Source organism: Cnephaeus nilssonii, assembly GCF_951640355.1.
Source record: "Cnephaeus nilssonii genome assembly, chromosome: 9".
In the NCBI taxonomy this organism is placed as follows: Eukaryota; Metazoa; Chordata; class Mammalia; order Chiroptera; family Vespertilionidae; genus Cnephaeus; species Cnephaeus nilssonii.
In genome coordinates this window covers 16,349,957-16,368,561 of record NC_137080.1, presented here as the reverse complement: position 1 = coordinate 16,368,561, position 18,605 = coordinate 16,349,957, and the positions used below count along the sequence as shown (strand labels likewise).

Sequence of the window (18,605 nt, the reverse complement as noted above, 5' to 3'; positions counted from 1 at the left end):
TTAGGTATTTATTGAATAAAACACTTAGATATTTTAGGTAATTATTGAATGAAGAATTGAATGAAGAAATTAATAAAACCAAAGGTACAGAATTAGTATATTTGTGGGAAGGCATCTGAATATTTGGTATTTTATATTATGTTTGAGAGAATTTGGTCTATTGAGAGACTACCAGGCTTATAATTTCCATTTTAGTTTAACTTGGTAATTGATTTAAATGTGATTTTTAAGGGAAAATCCTACTAAATTTGCAAGTAATATCACAACATTTAAGAGAATTTTAGATTTACTATATCTATATATTTAATTTTTAGATTTAAGTACTTGGGAAGACTAGGCCACTAGAAAATTGAAGTACTTAAATGTGAAATTGAGTATATCGGCTAAATTTGTATGTCAGTGATATCCTAGTATTTAAATATCATACTATCAGGTGGTTAATGGAGGAATGAGGACACATATGGAATAATGGAATACCTTAATCAATAAAGAAATTTTAAAAATAAAAATAAATAAATAAATAAATAAATATCATACTATTCCAAGTTCCTTTAAAAGTAATTACTTACATTTGGTAATTTTATAAGTAGAATAAGATTTGCCAGCAGAACTTAAAAGTGTAACTTAAAAGTGTAAGATGGGAGCACAGGGCTGCAAGGCAGAAAACCAAGTTCCTGTTCTAATGCCCGCACAGGAGAAACCAGCCCAGGCAAATCCCCCGGTGAATGCAGTGCTCTCATCTGCACAATGAGGAGATGGTCTGAGATCGCTTATTAAGTCCCTCCCAGCTCTAAATCATAAGGCTTCTTCTTAAGGACACAAAGCAGATTCAGAGTGCTGTGGAGTTGAGCGGAGAGGAGGACTACTTCCAGAGGGAAAACCAGGAGCTCATTAGTGGGATCTGACAAGCTGCACTGAGGGGAAACAGCATTTGAGGTGGACGCCTAAGCAAACGTGGGAAAGCAGGAAGTGGGTTTGGAAAAGGGGGAGTCAGAGAAAATGTCCAATGGTGGGCCAGCCATCAAGTCTGGTCAAGAGAGCACTTCCCCAACGTGTTGATGAATATATGTCATCGCTCAAAACTCTAATGTATGAGTAGCAGCCTTTACCAGGTCTGCTAGGATGTCAGAGATGGTTCCATAGCATGGTGATAGTATTTACTTAGGACCTAAAAACTTATTAAAGAACTTATTATATCTATTTACATAGATTTTACAGGAAGAATGTGCTTTATAAATTACACAGTAGCCTCGGAAGTTTACTTAAAAATAAGCTTATGCTAATTTATTGGTATAAGGCTAGTGATTACTCAAATATCATGTTTCAGAATCCAAGTTGAGTTCCACGAAACTGAAAGAATAGCCACATAATCTGCTATTTCTGCAAAAGATTTCCTCTGCCTTAAATTCTCAACAAAGCTAAAAATCCTCTCCATTGGAAGATCAGTGAAATACAGAGGTGAAGAGATCCATCCTCATCAATATTTCAAACCCTCGCAGGCCATCAGTGAGAACTTGGGGGAGGTAGCACATTCAGGGAAGGAAATAAGTGTTTTCAGGTTTAGTTCAATAACTACTTGCAGCACATCGAATAATGTTTTTAAGCAAAACAAGAATATGGACACAGTTTCTCGTCAATGTCAATAAAGTAGCCAATCAGAGAAAGCCACACTTGTATTACAGAGGAAAATGCCACCAAATGATTGTAACTTCTATTTCTTTAAATGAGACTTTCATCTGTCCAATTAAAATAATTTGAACAAGCCCAGCTGGGGTGGCCCAGTGGTTGAGCGTCGACCTATGAACCGGAGGTCAAGGTTTGATTCCTATTCAGGGCACATGCCTGGGTTGTGGTCTTGATCCCAGTGAGGGGCGTGCAGGAGACAGCCGATTAATGATTCTCTCTCATCCCTGATGTTTCTATCTCTCTCTCCTTCTTCCTTCCTCTCTGAAATCAATAAAAATATATTTTAAAAAATAATAATTTGAACAGGCGTTGCTGACCCAAGGTTCTCAATTGCCTGCAAACCAGCTGCCCAGGCGAACCACTCCCCGTGGCAGTGGCTGCAGCTCTCTCCTTCTCACCCCTCCTCCGCCCCTTCGGAAACTCCGCACCAGGACGGAGAGAAAGACGGCGCACCCAAAGCACGTGGTTATTTGCACATCTCACACTGACAGTCTAAATATTCGCTCAATATTTGCTTAATGGAGATGGGGAGAAACCGAATACCCATTTCTTTGTTTGTAAAATATACATCAGCTATCCAGTCACCGTTTTTCTCTGAAGCTGTCCCACATCAAAAGTCTATTTACACAAACATTTTGAACATGCATTGCCGAATTTATTAAAGATGCTACAAGGGAAACTGAGAAGTCAGTTTACAGTATTTCTTGGGAGTACATCATTAGAAGCGTCTCTTGTCCTAAGTTTCTCTCCTCAGCCTCCCGGCATCTCATTCTCTCCTCCGTTCTATTTCTTCTCTCTCCAGGACTGTCTTTGAGGCTTTCCTCTCGCTTCCCATATTTTCCCCTTACCCTCTCCTTATCCCTCTCACTCATTTTCTTCATAAGAGCAACTTAGTTCTACCTTTACGTTGACATACTCCTACTCCATGGTCATATATGATATCATCTACTCAATACTATTTATTCTGTCACTCATCATTTTCCCCACAAGCATTGACAGATTGCTTTCCATGAACCAGTCACTTCTAGACCCTGGGGATATGGCAATAAGGAAAACAGTCAAAGTCCCTGCCCTCAAGGAGCTTAAATGCTCCTTGGGAGAAAAAGAAAAGAATTCATAACTGAACTGTTTTAATAAAAAATCTTAATTATATTCATAATATAAAGTGACATAGTCCTATGAAGAAAAATAAAGCAGATTAAAGGGGAGAGAAAATGATGGGGTCTCACATATATGCAATGTATATATGTACATAGACACATACATATTAAAAGTTTTTATTTGTGTCTTATTTTTTTAAATATACTTTATTGATTTTTTACAGAGAGGAAAGGAGAGGGATAGAGAGTTAGAAACATCGATGAGAGAGAAACATCAATCAGCTGCCTCTTCCACACTCCCTACTGGGGATGTGCCCGCAACCAAGGTACATGCCCTTGACTGGAATCGAACCTGGGACCCTTGAGTCCGCAGGCCGACGCTCTATCCACTGAGCCAAACCAGTTAGGCTAAAATAGCAAGAGCAGACAGAAATCTAAATTTGTCCCTAGAAGCTTTTCGGGATACTCAGAAATGTTAAGCATGCTGCTAAGCAACTGACACCAGGATCTTCAAACTCCTGCTCCCTGGGGCACAGCCCTTTCTCCATGGCTTTGCATTCCGTCAGCAAGGCTGCACTGCGATACGCTACATCCCAGCCACAAGACACCGGAAATAACAGCTGCTCATGATTCCCAACCCGGGGTCCACATGTCCAAGCTGTACACGTTGAAGAAAGTTCTGTAACTACTATCATTCAGTTTCCTCATCTAAGATGAGCATACTAGTAACATGACCTTCCTCATGATTTTGTTGTATTTATTAAGTAACATGACTTTTTAAAATATATATACTTTTTTTTACTGATTTCTCAGAGGAAGGGAGAGGGAGAGAGAAATAGAAACATTAATGATGAGAAAGAATCATTGATTGACTGCCTCCTGCATGCCCCCTACTGGGGATTGAGACATAACCTGAGCATATGCCCTGACCTGAAATGGAACCTTGACCTTCTGGTTCATAGGTCGACACTCAACCACTGAGCAACACTGGCCAGGCTAAGTAGCATGATTTAAATTTTTTAAAAAAATATATGTATGTTTTTTATTGATTTCACAGAGAAGAAGGGAGAGGGAGAGAAGGATAGAAACATCAATGATAAGAGGGAAACATTGATCGGCTGCCTCCTGCACACCTCACACTGGTGATTGAACCCACAACCTGGGATGTGCCCCAACCAAGAATGGAACCATGACCTCCTAGTACATAGGTCGATGCTCAACCACTGAGCCACATCGGCAGGGCCTCACTTAATTGTTCTGACCTTCCATTTTCCCATCTATAAATGAGTTAAAAGTAATGGTACCTATTCCAAAATGTTCACATAAGGATTCAATAAGATAATGCATGTAAAGTTCTTGGCATGTGCTACTAAAAGCAACAGCAAGCATTTATATAGTACTTACCCCATGCTGAGCATTGTTAAGAACATTGATTGTATTCACTTGTTAAACTCTCATTACAATCCTATGATGTAGGCGCTATTAATACCCTCACTTTGCATATGGAAAAACCAAGGTTCAGAGAAATGAAGTAATTTGTTCAGGGTCATATTAATGGTGTCATTGGCAGGATTAAAATCCAGGCAGTTTGCCCTGATTCTGGAATCTTAAACACTGTCCCTCTGCCTCTCAACATTCAGTGCTTGTCGCATCTCTGCTATGACTATAGTCATCAATAAGTAGTTGTTGATATATTTATTTGACAAATCAATACTTGAGGAAGTACTCATTTATTATTTACTATGGCTCACTAAGTACCAAATCTTATCCTAGTCCACAAAAATGAACCCTCTTGCTTATCAGTCTTATAAAGCAACTTTTCTGGTACTGCCCACCAAGAGTATCAAGCAAACAAGGTGTATTAGGAAAGGCAATTCAAAATAGATTCCCATATACTGTAATATCTATCATTTGTATGATCAGATTTTACAAGAATTTTAATTGCAACAATAAGATGTGTGGCAAATGACTGACTTCATCTTATGTATACATCACTACTGCTTTAAAACTTCTATTTAGCAGGAAAATAAAACAATAGGAGGTAGCTCTGAAGACAGTGAAATGTTCTCAATAATACTTTAAAAAATCATAATGTATAACACCTAGCTCCCATTGTTTAAGGTTTATAATTACATTAACTGAAATTTGCAGAATTTTGTGTGTGTGTGTGTGTGTGTGGGGGGGGGGTAATCTGATCCCTACAATATAAGAGATTTTGCCTGTTACTATTCAGCAGGGGAAGGAAGGATTATTTTATTGTTTAAAAACAAAAAACAAAAATTTTTTTTTCACAAAGCAAGAATTTGTTTTCTATGCAATATTAACAAAAAGGATAGAAATGCATTTGTTTTACTAGAGCTTCATTCCTTGCTTCATTTGCTGTCCTTATCCTCCTTTATTTTATTTCTTCTATTTGTAATTTGCATTATCTTGCTGTGTTTCATACTTCTGTATAAACTGCCCTAAGTTCTTCCTGGAACAAGATGAGGCTAAACCAATGTCCTGTGAGCCAAGTATAAAGTAAGGTCTGCATGACATTTTCACTGGAATGGAATTTGCAATCAGGCAGGATTAATCTGACACGTATTACTGTATGTCACTCATGGGTTTCTGAGAACCCCGAGATTAGCATGTGTGAATCTAAAAAGTAGTTACTGTAGCAGGCTGAACAGCAGCCCCCAAGCATATCCGGCTCTAATCTCTGGGACCTATCGGTGCCACCTTCTGTAAGAAAAGGGTCTTTGTACATTGATTGAGTTGAGGATCTGGAGATGGGAGGATGATCTTGGATTATCCAGGTGGGCTCTAAATGAAATCACAGTGTTCTTAGAAACTGGAGGCAGAGGGAAATCGGAAACAGACAGCAGAGCAGGCAATGGGACACGAGGCAGATACCGGAGTGATGCAGCCCATGAATGCAGCCGACAGCCACCAGAAGCTGCAAGAAACGAGTTCTTCCTTAGAGCACCCAGGGAAGCGAAGCCCTGCCGATACCCTGATTTGGGTCCAGTGAGCGTGATTTTGGAATCCCAGCTCCAGAGCTGTGAGAGAATACATTTCTGTGTGGTAAGCCACCAAGTGTGTAGTAATTTGTTACAGCAGTCATAGGAAACTAATACAGCTATTAATCTGAAGATATACAAGGGTTGAGTGGAAAGAAGATTTTTTTTTCTTTCAACATTAAAGACACTGGAAAAGGACAAAAGCAAAGTTATTTCCTAGAAAAATGAAATATTGGAAGATAATTTTAAAAGATCAGGAACTTTTCATTTTAAAGCACTACATAGGTTTCAGGAAAATGCTAAATTCCGAACCAAATTTCCCCTCCAATAGATCATTATATTAAAGCAACATTCGCCAGTATCAGGAAAGTAGCTCTCATCCTGTGGGGTCCCATTCCACACTGTTCTCCAGCCCTCCTCACAGAATCGTGTTGCTCACAAGCCCACTTCTGAATGTTTTGTTCTACCAGCTTCCCAGAACGTGTCCTTGTTTTACCAAAAGTAACCTTTTCTTTTACAAAGTTAAGTGATCTATTTGCAGAATTTCACTTAGGGAACAGTTTCTGGGACTGGCTGCTGTCTTCATTGAACTACATGTGCCAATAATGCCCACAGCATCTGGTTGGTCTCCGGGAAAGTACAGGGGCGTCCCATCAGCAGCTGCCGACTTAACCTCTCATCTCTGCTCTCTCCAGACCCAGAGGCAGAAAGATAAGCCATCCTCACGCTAGGTCATTCTAACATACACTGTGCTGATGACACAAACCTGCACAAAGAACGCTCTTAGAGTCCAAGAGTCAATTTCATTTAGCCAGAAAAAATATGCCAAGTGGAAAGAATATTTTCTCTTTAATATACACTATAAATGCTTTGTGAAAGGTTTTCTTCTTAAAGAACTTTAAAAAGGAAGGGGGTCTTAAAATGAAAAATGTAAAGCACTGGGAAAATAAGGATTTAAGAGGTGAATATTCATCTGGTTGTAAAACTATAGCATTGGGGCCCAGCTGGTGTGGCTCAGTGGTTGAGTGTTGACCTATGAACCAAGAGGTCATCCTGGTTCAATTCCCAGCAGGGTTGCGCCTTGATGTCCAGTGGGGGGGTAGGCAGGAGGCAGCTGATCTCGCATAGATGTTTTTCTCTCTCTATCCCTCTTCCTTCCTCACTCTCTAAAAACCAATAAAAAAAATTTTTTTAAGTATAAAGTTGGGGTCAGCCTTGACACCACCCTCCTTCCTATTAATCCAAATTATTTTTATTTTCTTCCTGAATGTTTTTTAAATCTGTTCTCTGTCCTCTCGGTGGCTGACCATCACCCTAATACAAGTGTCCCTAGGAATGAATGCTTCATCTGCCTTTTTAGCTTGTCCTCCCCACCCACTCAGGTCCCGCCCCTTCCTGAGGGGAAGGGGAAGAGTGGCAGAGAGGGCAGGGGAAGTCGGGGGACTTGGGCTTTCTTTCCTCTAAAGGTGGTGGCTTTGAGCAGGGAGGGGCACTGAGCACCACCTCAGCCACTCATGACCTGCTTGGTCTACAAGGCGCTTACGGACATCCTGTACCGTCTCCCTCTCTGTGGACGGGGCACGAGAACACCACCCACCTCACGGGGCTGTTGTGAAGAAGAAATGAGTCGACACACGCGAAGCACAAAGAAACTGGGCACAGTGAACAAACCTCACTGTTTGGGAGTCTTTCAGGCTCCCCCTCTTTCCACATCAGAAACGAAGCTGCGATTTCACATTTATCAAATAACTCGCAGCGTAATGTCTGTCTCTTCAGGAAGCAGGAATCAAATCTGTGGTTGCTTCTCCTCGAGGGCACAGTGCTTGGCAAAGAAAAGCACTGGCATGTTTGGTAAGGAAATCTCTCAGGTAAAGCAAACCGGTGACCCCTGGTTCCAGCCTGCAGCTTCCCATGTCTTCAGGATTAGTTTTCCTCCAGCTCACTGAGTGAGAGCATGACCTGGGAAGCTTTCAGACATACCCATGGCCGGCTCGATTGGTCTGGGGTCCGCCAGGGCCAGTATTGAAAACTCTCCAAACAGCCCCCATCTGCAAATCAGGTTGGAAAGCTCCCGTGTGGTTCCCTCCCACCTGCTGCCATTCCGGAGGGAAGGCCTGCGAGCTGACCTCTGCTTTGGAATTTGCCCAGCCTCGGGGGTGGGGGGGTGGGGGTGGTGGAATTCTCCTTTCTTATTTAGATAATGGGCAGTTTTACGGACAGGAACTTGGCTGACGGAACAAACAAGAATGGTTCTCGCTGTTCAGACCGTGGTAGTCCTGGCAGCAAACCCGTGGGATGGCTCCTGGCCCCGGGGGGCCGCCGACCCGCTCTCATTCAGGACACTTCTGCCCCTAGAGGGCGAGCGCACAGGGTCAGGAACCTCCTCTTCATTTATTTATTTGTTTATTTATTTATTTGTTTGTTTATTTATGTATTTATCTTAAAAGCCATCACTGGATCCCCTACACTGTGGTGCAGAAGGAAGGTGCGATGGTTGTTTTAAAGGCTGAAGAAAGCTGACCGCAACCCATCCCTTCCAGGCGCTGCTCCCAAGACAGACGGACCCCAGAATCAGCGTTCGTCCTCCCCGCCTCCTGCCCCACAGCCTCCACCTCTGCTCCTTTCCAGTCCGTTTACTCCCCTTCTTGCATGAGTCCATCGGGCTTCCCAAGCCCTGGGGTCCGAGTGTGACCCCAAGACCTAAGGATGCCCTTCGCGGGCTCCTCCAGTCCGCGGTCCCAGGAGTCGGGGAGCTGGGCGACCAGACCGGCGGGGCCCCGCGCGCCTGGGGAGGCAGAGGGAGCTCCCGGATCGCGGGGAACCGGGGCACACGTGTCGGTCCGGCTGCAGATCAGCGGGCGGGCAACGCTCTCCTCGCCGGGGGGGAAGGCGGGTCCCCGGGAGGCCGGCGTATCCGGGAGACCGGGGGTCCCCGCGGAGCCACCACCTCGGCGCGCCCGCGCTCAGCCCCGAACTGGGGAGCTGCGCGCAGGCCAGGAGCCCAAGGCGAGGAAATCGCGCTCCCCCCCCCCCCCCCCACGCCCCGCGGGAAAGGGAGAGAAACGAGGATTCCCGACCCCGGACAACAGGTCCTTTGGGTCCTCGCGAGGTTCGGGAAGCGGGACGACCGGCTGGGAAAAGGGGCGAGAAATGACATTCCGTGGGCGCATCGCCTGCGGAGGAACCTCTCCACGCAGCGTCTGCTTCACCGGCCCCAGCCCCAGCGCACACCCTGAGTTTGGGGAGCAGGAACCATCCCGCGGACGCGGGAGGGAGCAGCGTGGCGGGCCCGTGAAGCCGGCCCCGGTCCGATCTGTCCGAGAAGTTGGGCGACGCCGGAGAAGCGCCCCTCTGCGCGCCGGGGAGCTGACCCCTCGGGGCGATCGGCGACCACTCACCTTGTGCCTGCGCCTCCATGGTGGCCGAGCTCGGGCTGCGCGCGGCGGGGACCTGCTCGCAGAGATCCAGGCGGCGGTGCCCGAGTCCAGGGAGCGCAGCTGGCCCGGCCGAGGGCGCCTTCTCTCGGCACCGAGTCGCGAGCTCTGCGTGCGGGCGGGAGAGGAGCCCGGGGCAAGCCGCCGCCGGCCGCCTCTCCTTACCTCCGCCCCTTCCAGTGCACCTGGCCTCGGCCGCGCCGGGGAAAAGCCCACCGAGGGCGCCACCTGCCGGCCACGCGGAGCACTGGGCGGAGGGCGCCCCCTCCTGGCTCGGGGCGCGTGCTCAGGCCACAGAAAGGCCTGACCCGGCTCAAGGGGGCCCTGACCTGGGTTGTGCCAAGGCAGATACCATGGGGGAGAAGAGGGAGGGAGGATTTATGAACAATTATGGCTCCTGGTGGAAATACTGTGTGGTTTCTGTTAACCCCCCGGACCCAACGTATTTGTCAACTGGCCAATATATATGCTTGTTTTATGTGTGTTTCTGTTTAAAGATATCTTACTTAACATATATTGTTGGTTAACGCATTAATATTGAGCTCAGGGCCAACAGCATCATACCTCATACTGCACGAAATTTATTAAGCTTTTTAAACTTATGTATTTTGTTCCTGGGACACTAGAAAGCACTTCAGCACGGTGTTTTCCGGGCCATTTTAAATACCGCGCACACACACACACACACACACACACACACAGCAAAGGCACAAAAATGGTGTATTTGTAGTCGGTGAAAAGGGCACTTTACAGTATGAGAGCTGAAATAAGAAGGTAGAGGTTAGCCTTGTTTGACCTCTGCTGGGAGGGCATGCCTCTGTCCGCCCAGGGTTTTCAGGGCTCCGCCCACGTCTGGGATTGACCATGAGGTGCTGTGTGGATTTGGGGGTCATGAATACATGGTGAGGAGGTAAAGTCACAACTATGGGACTTTCAAATTACTAAGCAACTGTGTATATATTTTCTAATCCAAAAAACCATAGGCCATGTCTGTAGGCTGGGGAAGCAATCATACTTTCAAGAAAAGACTAGACGCTTATAGTCCTGTTCCACGCCTGGCTGGCAGTGTGAGTAATAAGCAGGGCCAGGAGGAAGGTATCCGTGGTGTCTCCCCCCCCTCAGGCCTTCAGCTGTTACAGAGCTCCCCTTTTCTCCCCGTCTACACCAGCTTCATCTGTAAAGTGAAATGGACTGTTTACTGACATTTGGTCTTGGGTTGCCTTTTTTTAAGTTGTTTTCCTTTCTTTCTTAAAACAAATGGTAAAATCTGTCAGGGTAAAGTGACAGTTCCATACTGAGCCCCCTATATATCCTACCAAAGAGCTTTATGCAAATTCATAGCTCAGAAACTTTATTGAATAAATAATGACCTAACCAGTAGGTTCTATTTTATCCATGCTCAAGTTACTGTCCAAGTACAGACTTAATAAACATTAATGGACTCCCTTTTTTTTTTTAAATTAATGGACTCTTAAATCTTTGCTTGAGAGAAGGAACACTCGTGATTTCCTGGCACATGTAAAAATGCACCAGTGTTTCTTCTGTGGTGTTCAATAAACTCCTGATTTGTAATCATGGCCATTAAAATTGCTGTATAGAACAGCAAGCATAGGGCTTTTTACATGGATTTCGGTGGTAGCGACCATGGATGCACCAAGTGACAAATTAGAGCCAGTGATTAAATCAGTTTTAGAGTTTATTCAGTTGTTCTGGTCCCCCCTCCCCCCCCCCCCCCCCCCCCCGCCCCACCACCTCCATCCTGGAAATTAAACACCAGGTTAGGCTTGACTCCCAGCTGTTAAAAGAGCTAAAAATAGTCAATGACTTTCCAGCTCGAGTCAGCAAACCTTCATCCAAACTCTGACTCATTTTTCTGATTTATAAAATTTTAGGCTACCACCCCCTTAATATCTTCCATCATTGTTTATAATAATAAAACATTGATATTCATTCAGAAGTACTTATTGGATATTCTCTGTGCCGGGAACTGTGTTAGATGTTAAGGAAATAAGTGAAGGGCCTGTTCCTTTTTACCCAGGGAGTCCATGGTGGGGGAGAAGGGAGTTAGTCAGATGCTTTGTAAAGCAGTGCACTATGCTAAGTGCTGTGCCACAGGTGAGCCCAGCGTGCGGGTAAGCAGGGAGGAAGGTCTTCTAACTCATTCTGCTGAGGACATCAAGGAACATCTCTTTGAAGATGTTTGCCTCCACTGAATCCTGAAGGATGAAGAAATGAAGCAGGAATGTTGCGTTAGCCCCCAAATAATGGTTTAGCCAAGGGGGACTATTACGTCCTTCCTTTTTCCTTGTCACTTAGGATGCGAATTTTCTTAACTTCTTTGAAGCTTAGTCAAACAGTCATCTACATCCTCTGTTCTTCAACCCCTGCAATGGGCAGGTGTTTAAGTTAATGCAATCCCGGTTCGCTCCCGCAGAACTGATCTTTCTGCAGAGGTGGGGGTGCAGTGGGAATCACAAACATCCAAAGGGGAGGCGGATTCAACAGTCACTTGTATGAGAGGGAATAGGAAAGGACAAAGTATGCCGCTCTGGCTCAGGAACGTTGCAAACACACTGAAGGAGAACCTGGGCTTTGGGATCCATCCCATTCTCACACTGAAAATTACTAACTGGGTAACCTACAGCAAGTCTCCCAGCCTTTCTGTGCCTGGGCTTCTGCATTTTGTGGCAGGATGCTGTACGAGGTGTTAATTGATGGTTCTCTCCCTCCCAGCCTACCAGTGCCCGTGTTTCTAGAGCAGCGGTCCCAGCCCCCTGAGGCATCAGCACCACCCAAGGGGCTTTAGAACATTTCTGATACCTGAGTCCTACTCCCTGATATTCTAATTTGCAATATATATATATTAAAGAAAGTTTCCACCCAGGTAAACAGAAAAAAAATGAAGAAGAAGAAGAAAAAAGTAAGCAGGTAGAGCACAGACTCCCCCACCCCACCCCCACCCCTGCTTCCAGGGAGCTGGGGAGGGAAGAGAAGTTTGGAGGAGAGGTTAGATCTGTGTCTGTCTGTGTGTTTCTCTTACCCTTTCCTCCCCTCCCCTCCTCACAGTAACGAGGACCTGGCTTTGACAGTCCCCTCAGGAACCTGATGGCCAGAGTGCTTGGAGAAATGTTAGTAAGGACAGACTGTCTGTCCCTTTGTGTGTCCCACCCTTTCAGGTGGTGTAGGAAACCCTCTAGGAAGTCAGGAGAGAGAACCAGCTAGTGGGCCCACATTCACAGGAGGAGGAGGCTGGAGAGAGACCAGGGGAGGGAGGGGGCAGCAGAGTCCCTCGGGAAGGTAAGGGCGGCTGCACACAGGGAGAGGCAGTGGGGAGCTCTGCCTAGAGGGCCTGCTGTGTCTCCCACATCCTCATACAGAGCTGGGCAAAAGGCAATGGGGAGACTTTGGTGAGGCCCTCCCAGTCCTCAGGAGGACCTGGAACATGTCTCCTCTTCAAGTCCACCCGCCAGAGGCGGGGCTGTGGAGGCCAGGGGAGACAGGGGGCTGCCGTCTTGCCAGGACCACTGAGGCAGAGAGTCAAGACATGGACGTCAGAAGAGTGTAGCATGAGGCTGTAGGGTTCAGACGGAGTGATTGTGTTCTTAGCAGCTAAGGCTTAGCCCAATCTCTCTTCCCGAGAGAAGGAACTAAGAGGATTGAGAAGACATCACTTACATTGACCATCAGGCTGGAATGGGACCATCTGGCAGGAGGAATCTGAAACGCTGGGGAGAAAGCAGCCCCAGGCCTGCACCGGTCCTGTAATGGTGAGCATTTGGTTTTCTTGGATTTCAAAACCTGTAGTTTGAGAAATTGACTGTTTTCAAGGTGATTGTATTGAAAGGGCAGAGCAGGACAGCACAAAATGTACTGTACCCTCCATCCCGTGTAACTATGTATATGACTCCTTTTTCTTAGAAAACCGCGAGAATATAACAGTTGCATAAACCTGCCAATAGAAATGTAGAGAAGTAGACTCAGTCCAAATTAGGCAATCTCTGTAACCCACGTCACTTCCCTAAGCCCACCCAAATGACCAACCCTTTATAACCTATCGTTCTCCCAGGGCTCGCTCTCTCGCCCCACTGCTGCGTCAGAAAGAGGCTGGGAGCCAAACCCGGGTTTGAATAAAGACTCTTTGCTTTTGCATCGGAGAAAAGGCTCCCTGGTGGTTGATTATTGGGGACCCTGAACTCTGGGCATAACAGTATCTCTTTTGTTTGTTTGTTGGGTGTTTGGTGTGGTTTTTGGTATTTTTTTCTGCTTAGTGTTCATTCTGTTTCTGTTCCAAATGTTCAATTCTTTCAGTAGCACTAAGAAAAGAAGTGCGTTGTCAAGCTGGTCTAGGCCAGTACGGGACACAGCAGGGGTGATGGAAACAAGAAAACTCCAGAGAGAGAAGCACAAAAGGACAGAAATAAAAAGACAAAGGCCTCTCCCACACCATTAATTCCTTCATTATAGTAGGGCTTTCCCATTTCTTAGAGGATTTTTGTCTGGTTTATTCAAAGGTGTGATGTCTTCGCAGCTCGGGATCTCTTGTGCCGACTAGCAGGCTCTGTGGTTGGTGGCTGCGCTGCCTGTGGCTGCCTGTGGAGCTTGACCTTTGGATCAAGGGCATTAGCACAGAACCTCATGAAACAGAAGCAGGAGTCAGGTGTGGTCTCATTCTCTTTTCAAACACAATGGGTGCTTCTGGGTCAGAGAAAGTCCACAGAGAACGTCACCGGGATTATTGATAAAGTCCTCGGAGAAAGTTACAGGACCCAGGAGGCTCGTTTGTTTTTGTAAGCAGAAATCTGTGTGACATCTGATGGCGGCACACCCACCTACTGTCCGCGGTCTCAGGACAGATCGCAAGCAACACTGCGAAAGGGCGAAGGATTGTTTACTGGCCACAATAGCTGTTTCTAAAACTTCCTAGTGACTCTCACACTCTGAAATAATCTACTAGTACACTGGGTTTTAAATGAATGTGATAGACAATCCAAATTGATCGTAAAAATGGTGCAATAATAACTTACCAGCATAAGCTCTCTTACACCGGCTGATGTCAAATTCAAGGGCCTGGCCTGGGTAGGCAGGCCTGTCTCAGTTGAGACCCCATCAGAAAGCTCGTATTCATTATGTGACTAAATGAATAATATTAAATTTTGATTTTGCAAACTGGAAAACGAATTGAAGCAAGTTAAATTCAAATTGGAAATACTGTATATTGCTCAATGTTTCAACTTATTTGTGGAAGAATAAAATAAAAATCCATAATTAATAATTATTAAAAAGAATCATTTGGAATTAGAAAAATTTTAAAGCACCATAAACTTTAATTCTTAAATATCTTAATATTTAATATTCTAATATTTAAGCTTTTGAATAAAAGCTAGTCGGAAAAGAAATGCACTTACAGGATTGTGCAGAGGAAAATTTTATGAGCCCTCGCTGAGAAGTTCTTGTTTTTTGGTAGTCAGTCCTCTCCGTGAGTGATGGTTAAAGAACAGAAATCAATTTATCCAAAGAGTTCTCCAGCAGTATGTTAATGAAACAACTGGTATGAGAAAAATTAGTAAGTCAAAGATATTCCTTATAATATTAACTCAGAGTTAATTTGAGAATTGTTTACACTTTCCATTCACTATTTTCAAACACTCTAAAAGAATCTATAAACTTTATTTTATTGCTTATGTAGAGTTATATGGTTGTCATAAGTTAAATATTTCAAAACTTTTTTAAAAAGTTATGTAAGCATAAAACAATTGCCGCATTGTAAAAGTCTATGAAGTCTTTTACCAAGACTAACAAAAAAAATGTTAAAGTACATTTTTAAAATTGGAAAAAAAAATTCTCACTTTTTGAAAAATTTTAATTTATACATTCTTTTCATTTTATATGTCAACATTAATTTCACAGAAATTAAAATATCAAATATTTATAGGTTATAGAAAAACTAGAAGAAAATGTAATTGAATAGAGACATATGTAAAACTTTAGGCAATAAAAAAATGAAAATGTAATTGAATATTTATTAAGTTTTGAGCTATAAAAAGTACTTGCAAAGTTTAGATTTCATAGAGGGAAATAATTTGACTTCAAAAAATAAAACTTTCATCTATTAAAAATAACCAAAATAAAACTTTCATCTATTAAAAATAATCTTGTAAATTGCTAATTTACAAGATTAGCAAATTGTAAAATAATTTACAACAATTGGGATGTGGATAAAATCTCTAGACTCTAAAAGACCTTGCAAAGCTATAATCTTGATACCAAAGACCAATAAGAATAGTCTCAGGAGAGGAAATTACGAAAAATTACTATTAATGCAAAAGTTCTACATAAATGAAGGTGAATAAAATTAAACTGTGTAGTGTGTGTGTGTGTGTGTGTGTGTGTGTGTGTGTGATTGTACGTGCACATGCATACAATCTCCTTGGAGGTAGGTATTATTATCCCCATTTTACAGACAAAGAAACTGAGTCTGATTGGCCTGAGATTATTTAACTGACTTAGGTCAGACAGTTAATAACAGTGGAGCTGGGATATGATCCCAGACTAAATTCCTCAACCAGTGTTCTTAACACAGACAACAGTCTGCCTCCAATTTCTAATTTTCTTTCCCTCTATTCCTGGGAACAGTTAAACAATTACTATTCTCTGATATTATTACAGTTCATTCAGTAATAATATCAGAGAATAGTCAGTGAAAATATAAATTAAAAACCACATTTAATGAACTGACGTCACCTGAAATAAGGGTTGCATCATGTTAATGGAAACATTCGAAGAAAACACACACACACATTGACTTCCTTTTAAAGGTAACAACTTACATCTGTATCAGGAGGCTTCACTTCTCTGAGTCTGATGACAGCGCTCATCAGTCACCTGTTGTTTTCGGAGGAAGAAAAGGGCTACTCTATTCATGAGCTGCATCAGCAATGTAAAGCATCCGCTAGGAAAATGAAGAAAATGGCCACAACCTGACACACTGCAGGCACTCTCAAGCAATATGACATTTCAAACCAGTTACGTAAGGAAATGCATAATTATTCCCTATAACTGTCACGTGAGTATAGCAGCCCCGTACCTGCTGGTGAAGAGAATCAATCTGAGAGCAAACAGATCTATCTAACTGCAGGAATAATCCAATGTCCTGGAAAAAAAAAGAGTTTCTTTCCCTTTTAACTCCTCAGATATACTGAAGTTTTGCTTTCTACCTTAAATTTTTTTAATTCCACCTCTATCTCCAAACCACTTTTGCTAAAACACCACCCTGCACACTATATACACACTCACACACTCACTCTGGTCATGGTAATTCACAATGAGAAGATTCACAACTGATTTCCAGTTTCGTAAGCTAAAGTGTTTCACCAAGGTCTGTCATTTTCAGTAAAAGCCACACGAACATGTTTAAGTACACAATATAATTATTCAAGTAAAAGGGAAATATTTTTTCCATGATTTATGTGTTGCTGTTGAGCACTTATTCCACCTTTTATTCCATCATCATGATTCTATTTGCTATTACTCAGACTTGCTTGCCATTGTACTAATTTCTGCTTGGCATGTGGTGTTTCCATATCATTCTAAGAAGTCTATTATGTCATCACTTTTTTAAAAATATATATATTTTATTGATTTTTTACAGAGAGGAAGGGAGAGGGATAGAGAGTTAGAAACATCGATCAGCTGCCTCCTGCACAACCCCTACTGGGGATGTGCCCGCAACCAAGGTACATGCCCTTGACCAGAATCAACCTGGGACCCTTCAGTCCGCAGGCTGACGCTCTATCCACTGAGCCAAACCAGTTAAGGCTCATCACTTTTTTTTTTTTAATTCTCACCCAAGGATATGCTTTGGGGGGGGGGGGGGGCGGGGAGAGAGAGAGAAACATTGATGTGAGAGAGAAACATCGATCTGATGCCTCCCATATGTGCCCCCCCTATCAGGGAATGAACCCACAACCTAAGTATGCGCTCTGAACTGGAATCAAACCCATAACCTTTTGGTGTACGGGATGACACTCCAACCAACCGAGCCACCTGGCCAGGGCTGTCCGTACATTTTGTCTGTTAAATTCTTTCATTTCCCCCAATAAGCTCCATGATTTAATTTAATGTCTTTTATTTTAAGAGTGTAAATTACTGCCTTCTTGTTTGTAATGTTCTAAAACGACTGTTAGCTCTCACAGTTTAAGATTGATGACAAGTGCACCGATTTTGTTATGTTTCTCCAGGTGGGTGATTCAGGCATAATCTCATTTGGCCCCCTCTAATTTATTTTCATTTTTTCCTCAGCCACTCACTGTTACAAATGATCTTTCTAAAACACAAATCTGATCATCTTTATTTTTTTAATAAAAATCTCCTTAACCCAGGGGCATTTATCAAAATTTATTTTGCCTTATAGTTTACATATATTTTTCTAAAATAAAAACAAATAAGAAAACATTTTTAAAAATAAACTACTCCAAGATAAAACGCATTGGAAAATATACAGATTTTCCATGTATCAAAACACTGACTTTGGAAATATACTTATTTTCCCTTAAGAAAAAAAGTCAGTTTAAATAAATATACTAAATAAGTAACAGCTCAGCCCTGGCTGGGTGGCTCAGTTGGTTGGAGCGTTGTGCTATACACTGAAAGGTTGTGGGTTTGATCCCTGGTCAGGGTACATTCCTAGGTTATGGTTGGGGCCAGCATGGGAGGAAACAGGTTGATATTTCTCTCACACATTCTCTCCTCTCTCTCTCTCTCTCTCTCTCTCTCTCTCTCTCTCTCTCTCTCTCTCTCTCACACACACACACACACACACACACACACACAAATCAATAAACATATCATTTGGATATGGCAAAATAATATGTAAATGGTAATACCATGAGGAATCTGTGAGTGATCTAAACTGAACATTACCAATTCAAAATTGCAGTGCCCAATATGAACACCAGAGGGCTCCAAATCATAAGCACTTTAAAACATAAGCATGTAAAGATGACCTTATTTCAATAGCAACAAGTCCAAAGATGATAATAGCTCTCATTTCTTGATTATCTATTTTGTTTTAAACATTTTGCTAGGCAAATTACATATATAAACTCATTTATTTCTCACAATATCCCTTAAAATTAGCTATTATTATCTCAATTATAGAGATAATGTTATTGTTTTATTTCAATTTTATCTCTTTTTTAAAAGAGTAGTTTATTGATTTTTTAGAGAGAAAGGGAGTGGGAGACAGAGAGAAAAAGAGAAACACTGATGTGAGTTGGTAGGTGATGGCATTAACATGTTCCTTATATTTTTAAGTCTATTTCTTCATAAGAAGGCTCCTATGGATAGTTAATTTGGAACCAAGAAATTATTATTATTTTTAAATT

The 18,605-nt window shown here is 43.0% G+C and overlaps 1 protein-coding gene across 4 annotated transcripts in view; it reads right to left on the bottom strand.

The window, feature by feature from the left end:
* Positions 1–9,416, bottom strand: part of TPD52L1 (TPD52 like 1) — a 63,789-nt gene extending 54,373 nt beyond the window's left edge. For 2 of the 4 annotated variants that reach the window (XM_079781276.1, XM_079781275.1), the window contains exon 1: positions 9,187–9,416. In XM_079781276.1, coding sequence (XP_079637402.1) covers positions 9,187–9,205 — 19 coding nt within the window. In that variant the 5' untranslated portion in view covers positions 9,206–9,416. The remainder of the gene's footprint in view (positions 1–9,186) is intronic. The other 2 variants (XM_079781278.1, XM_079781277.1) reach the window with 1 other exon arrangement.
* Positions 9,417–18,605: the final 9,189 nt, after the last annotated feature.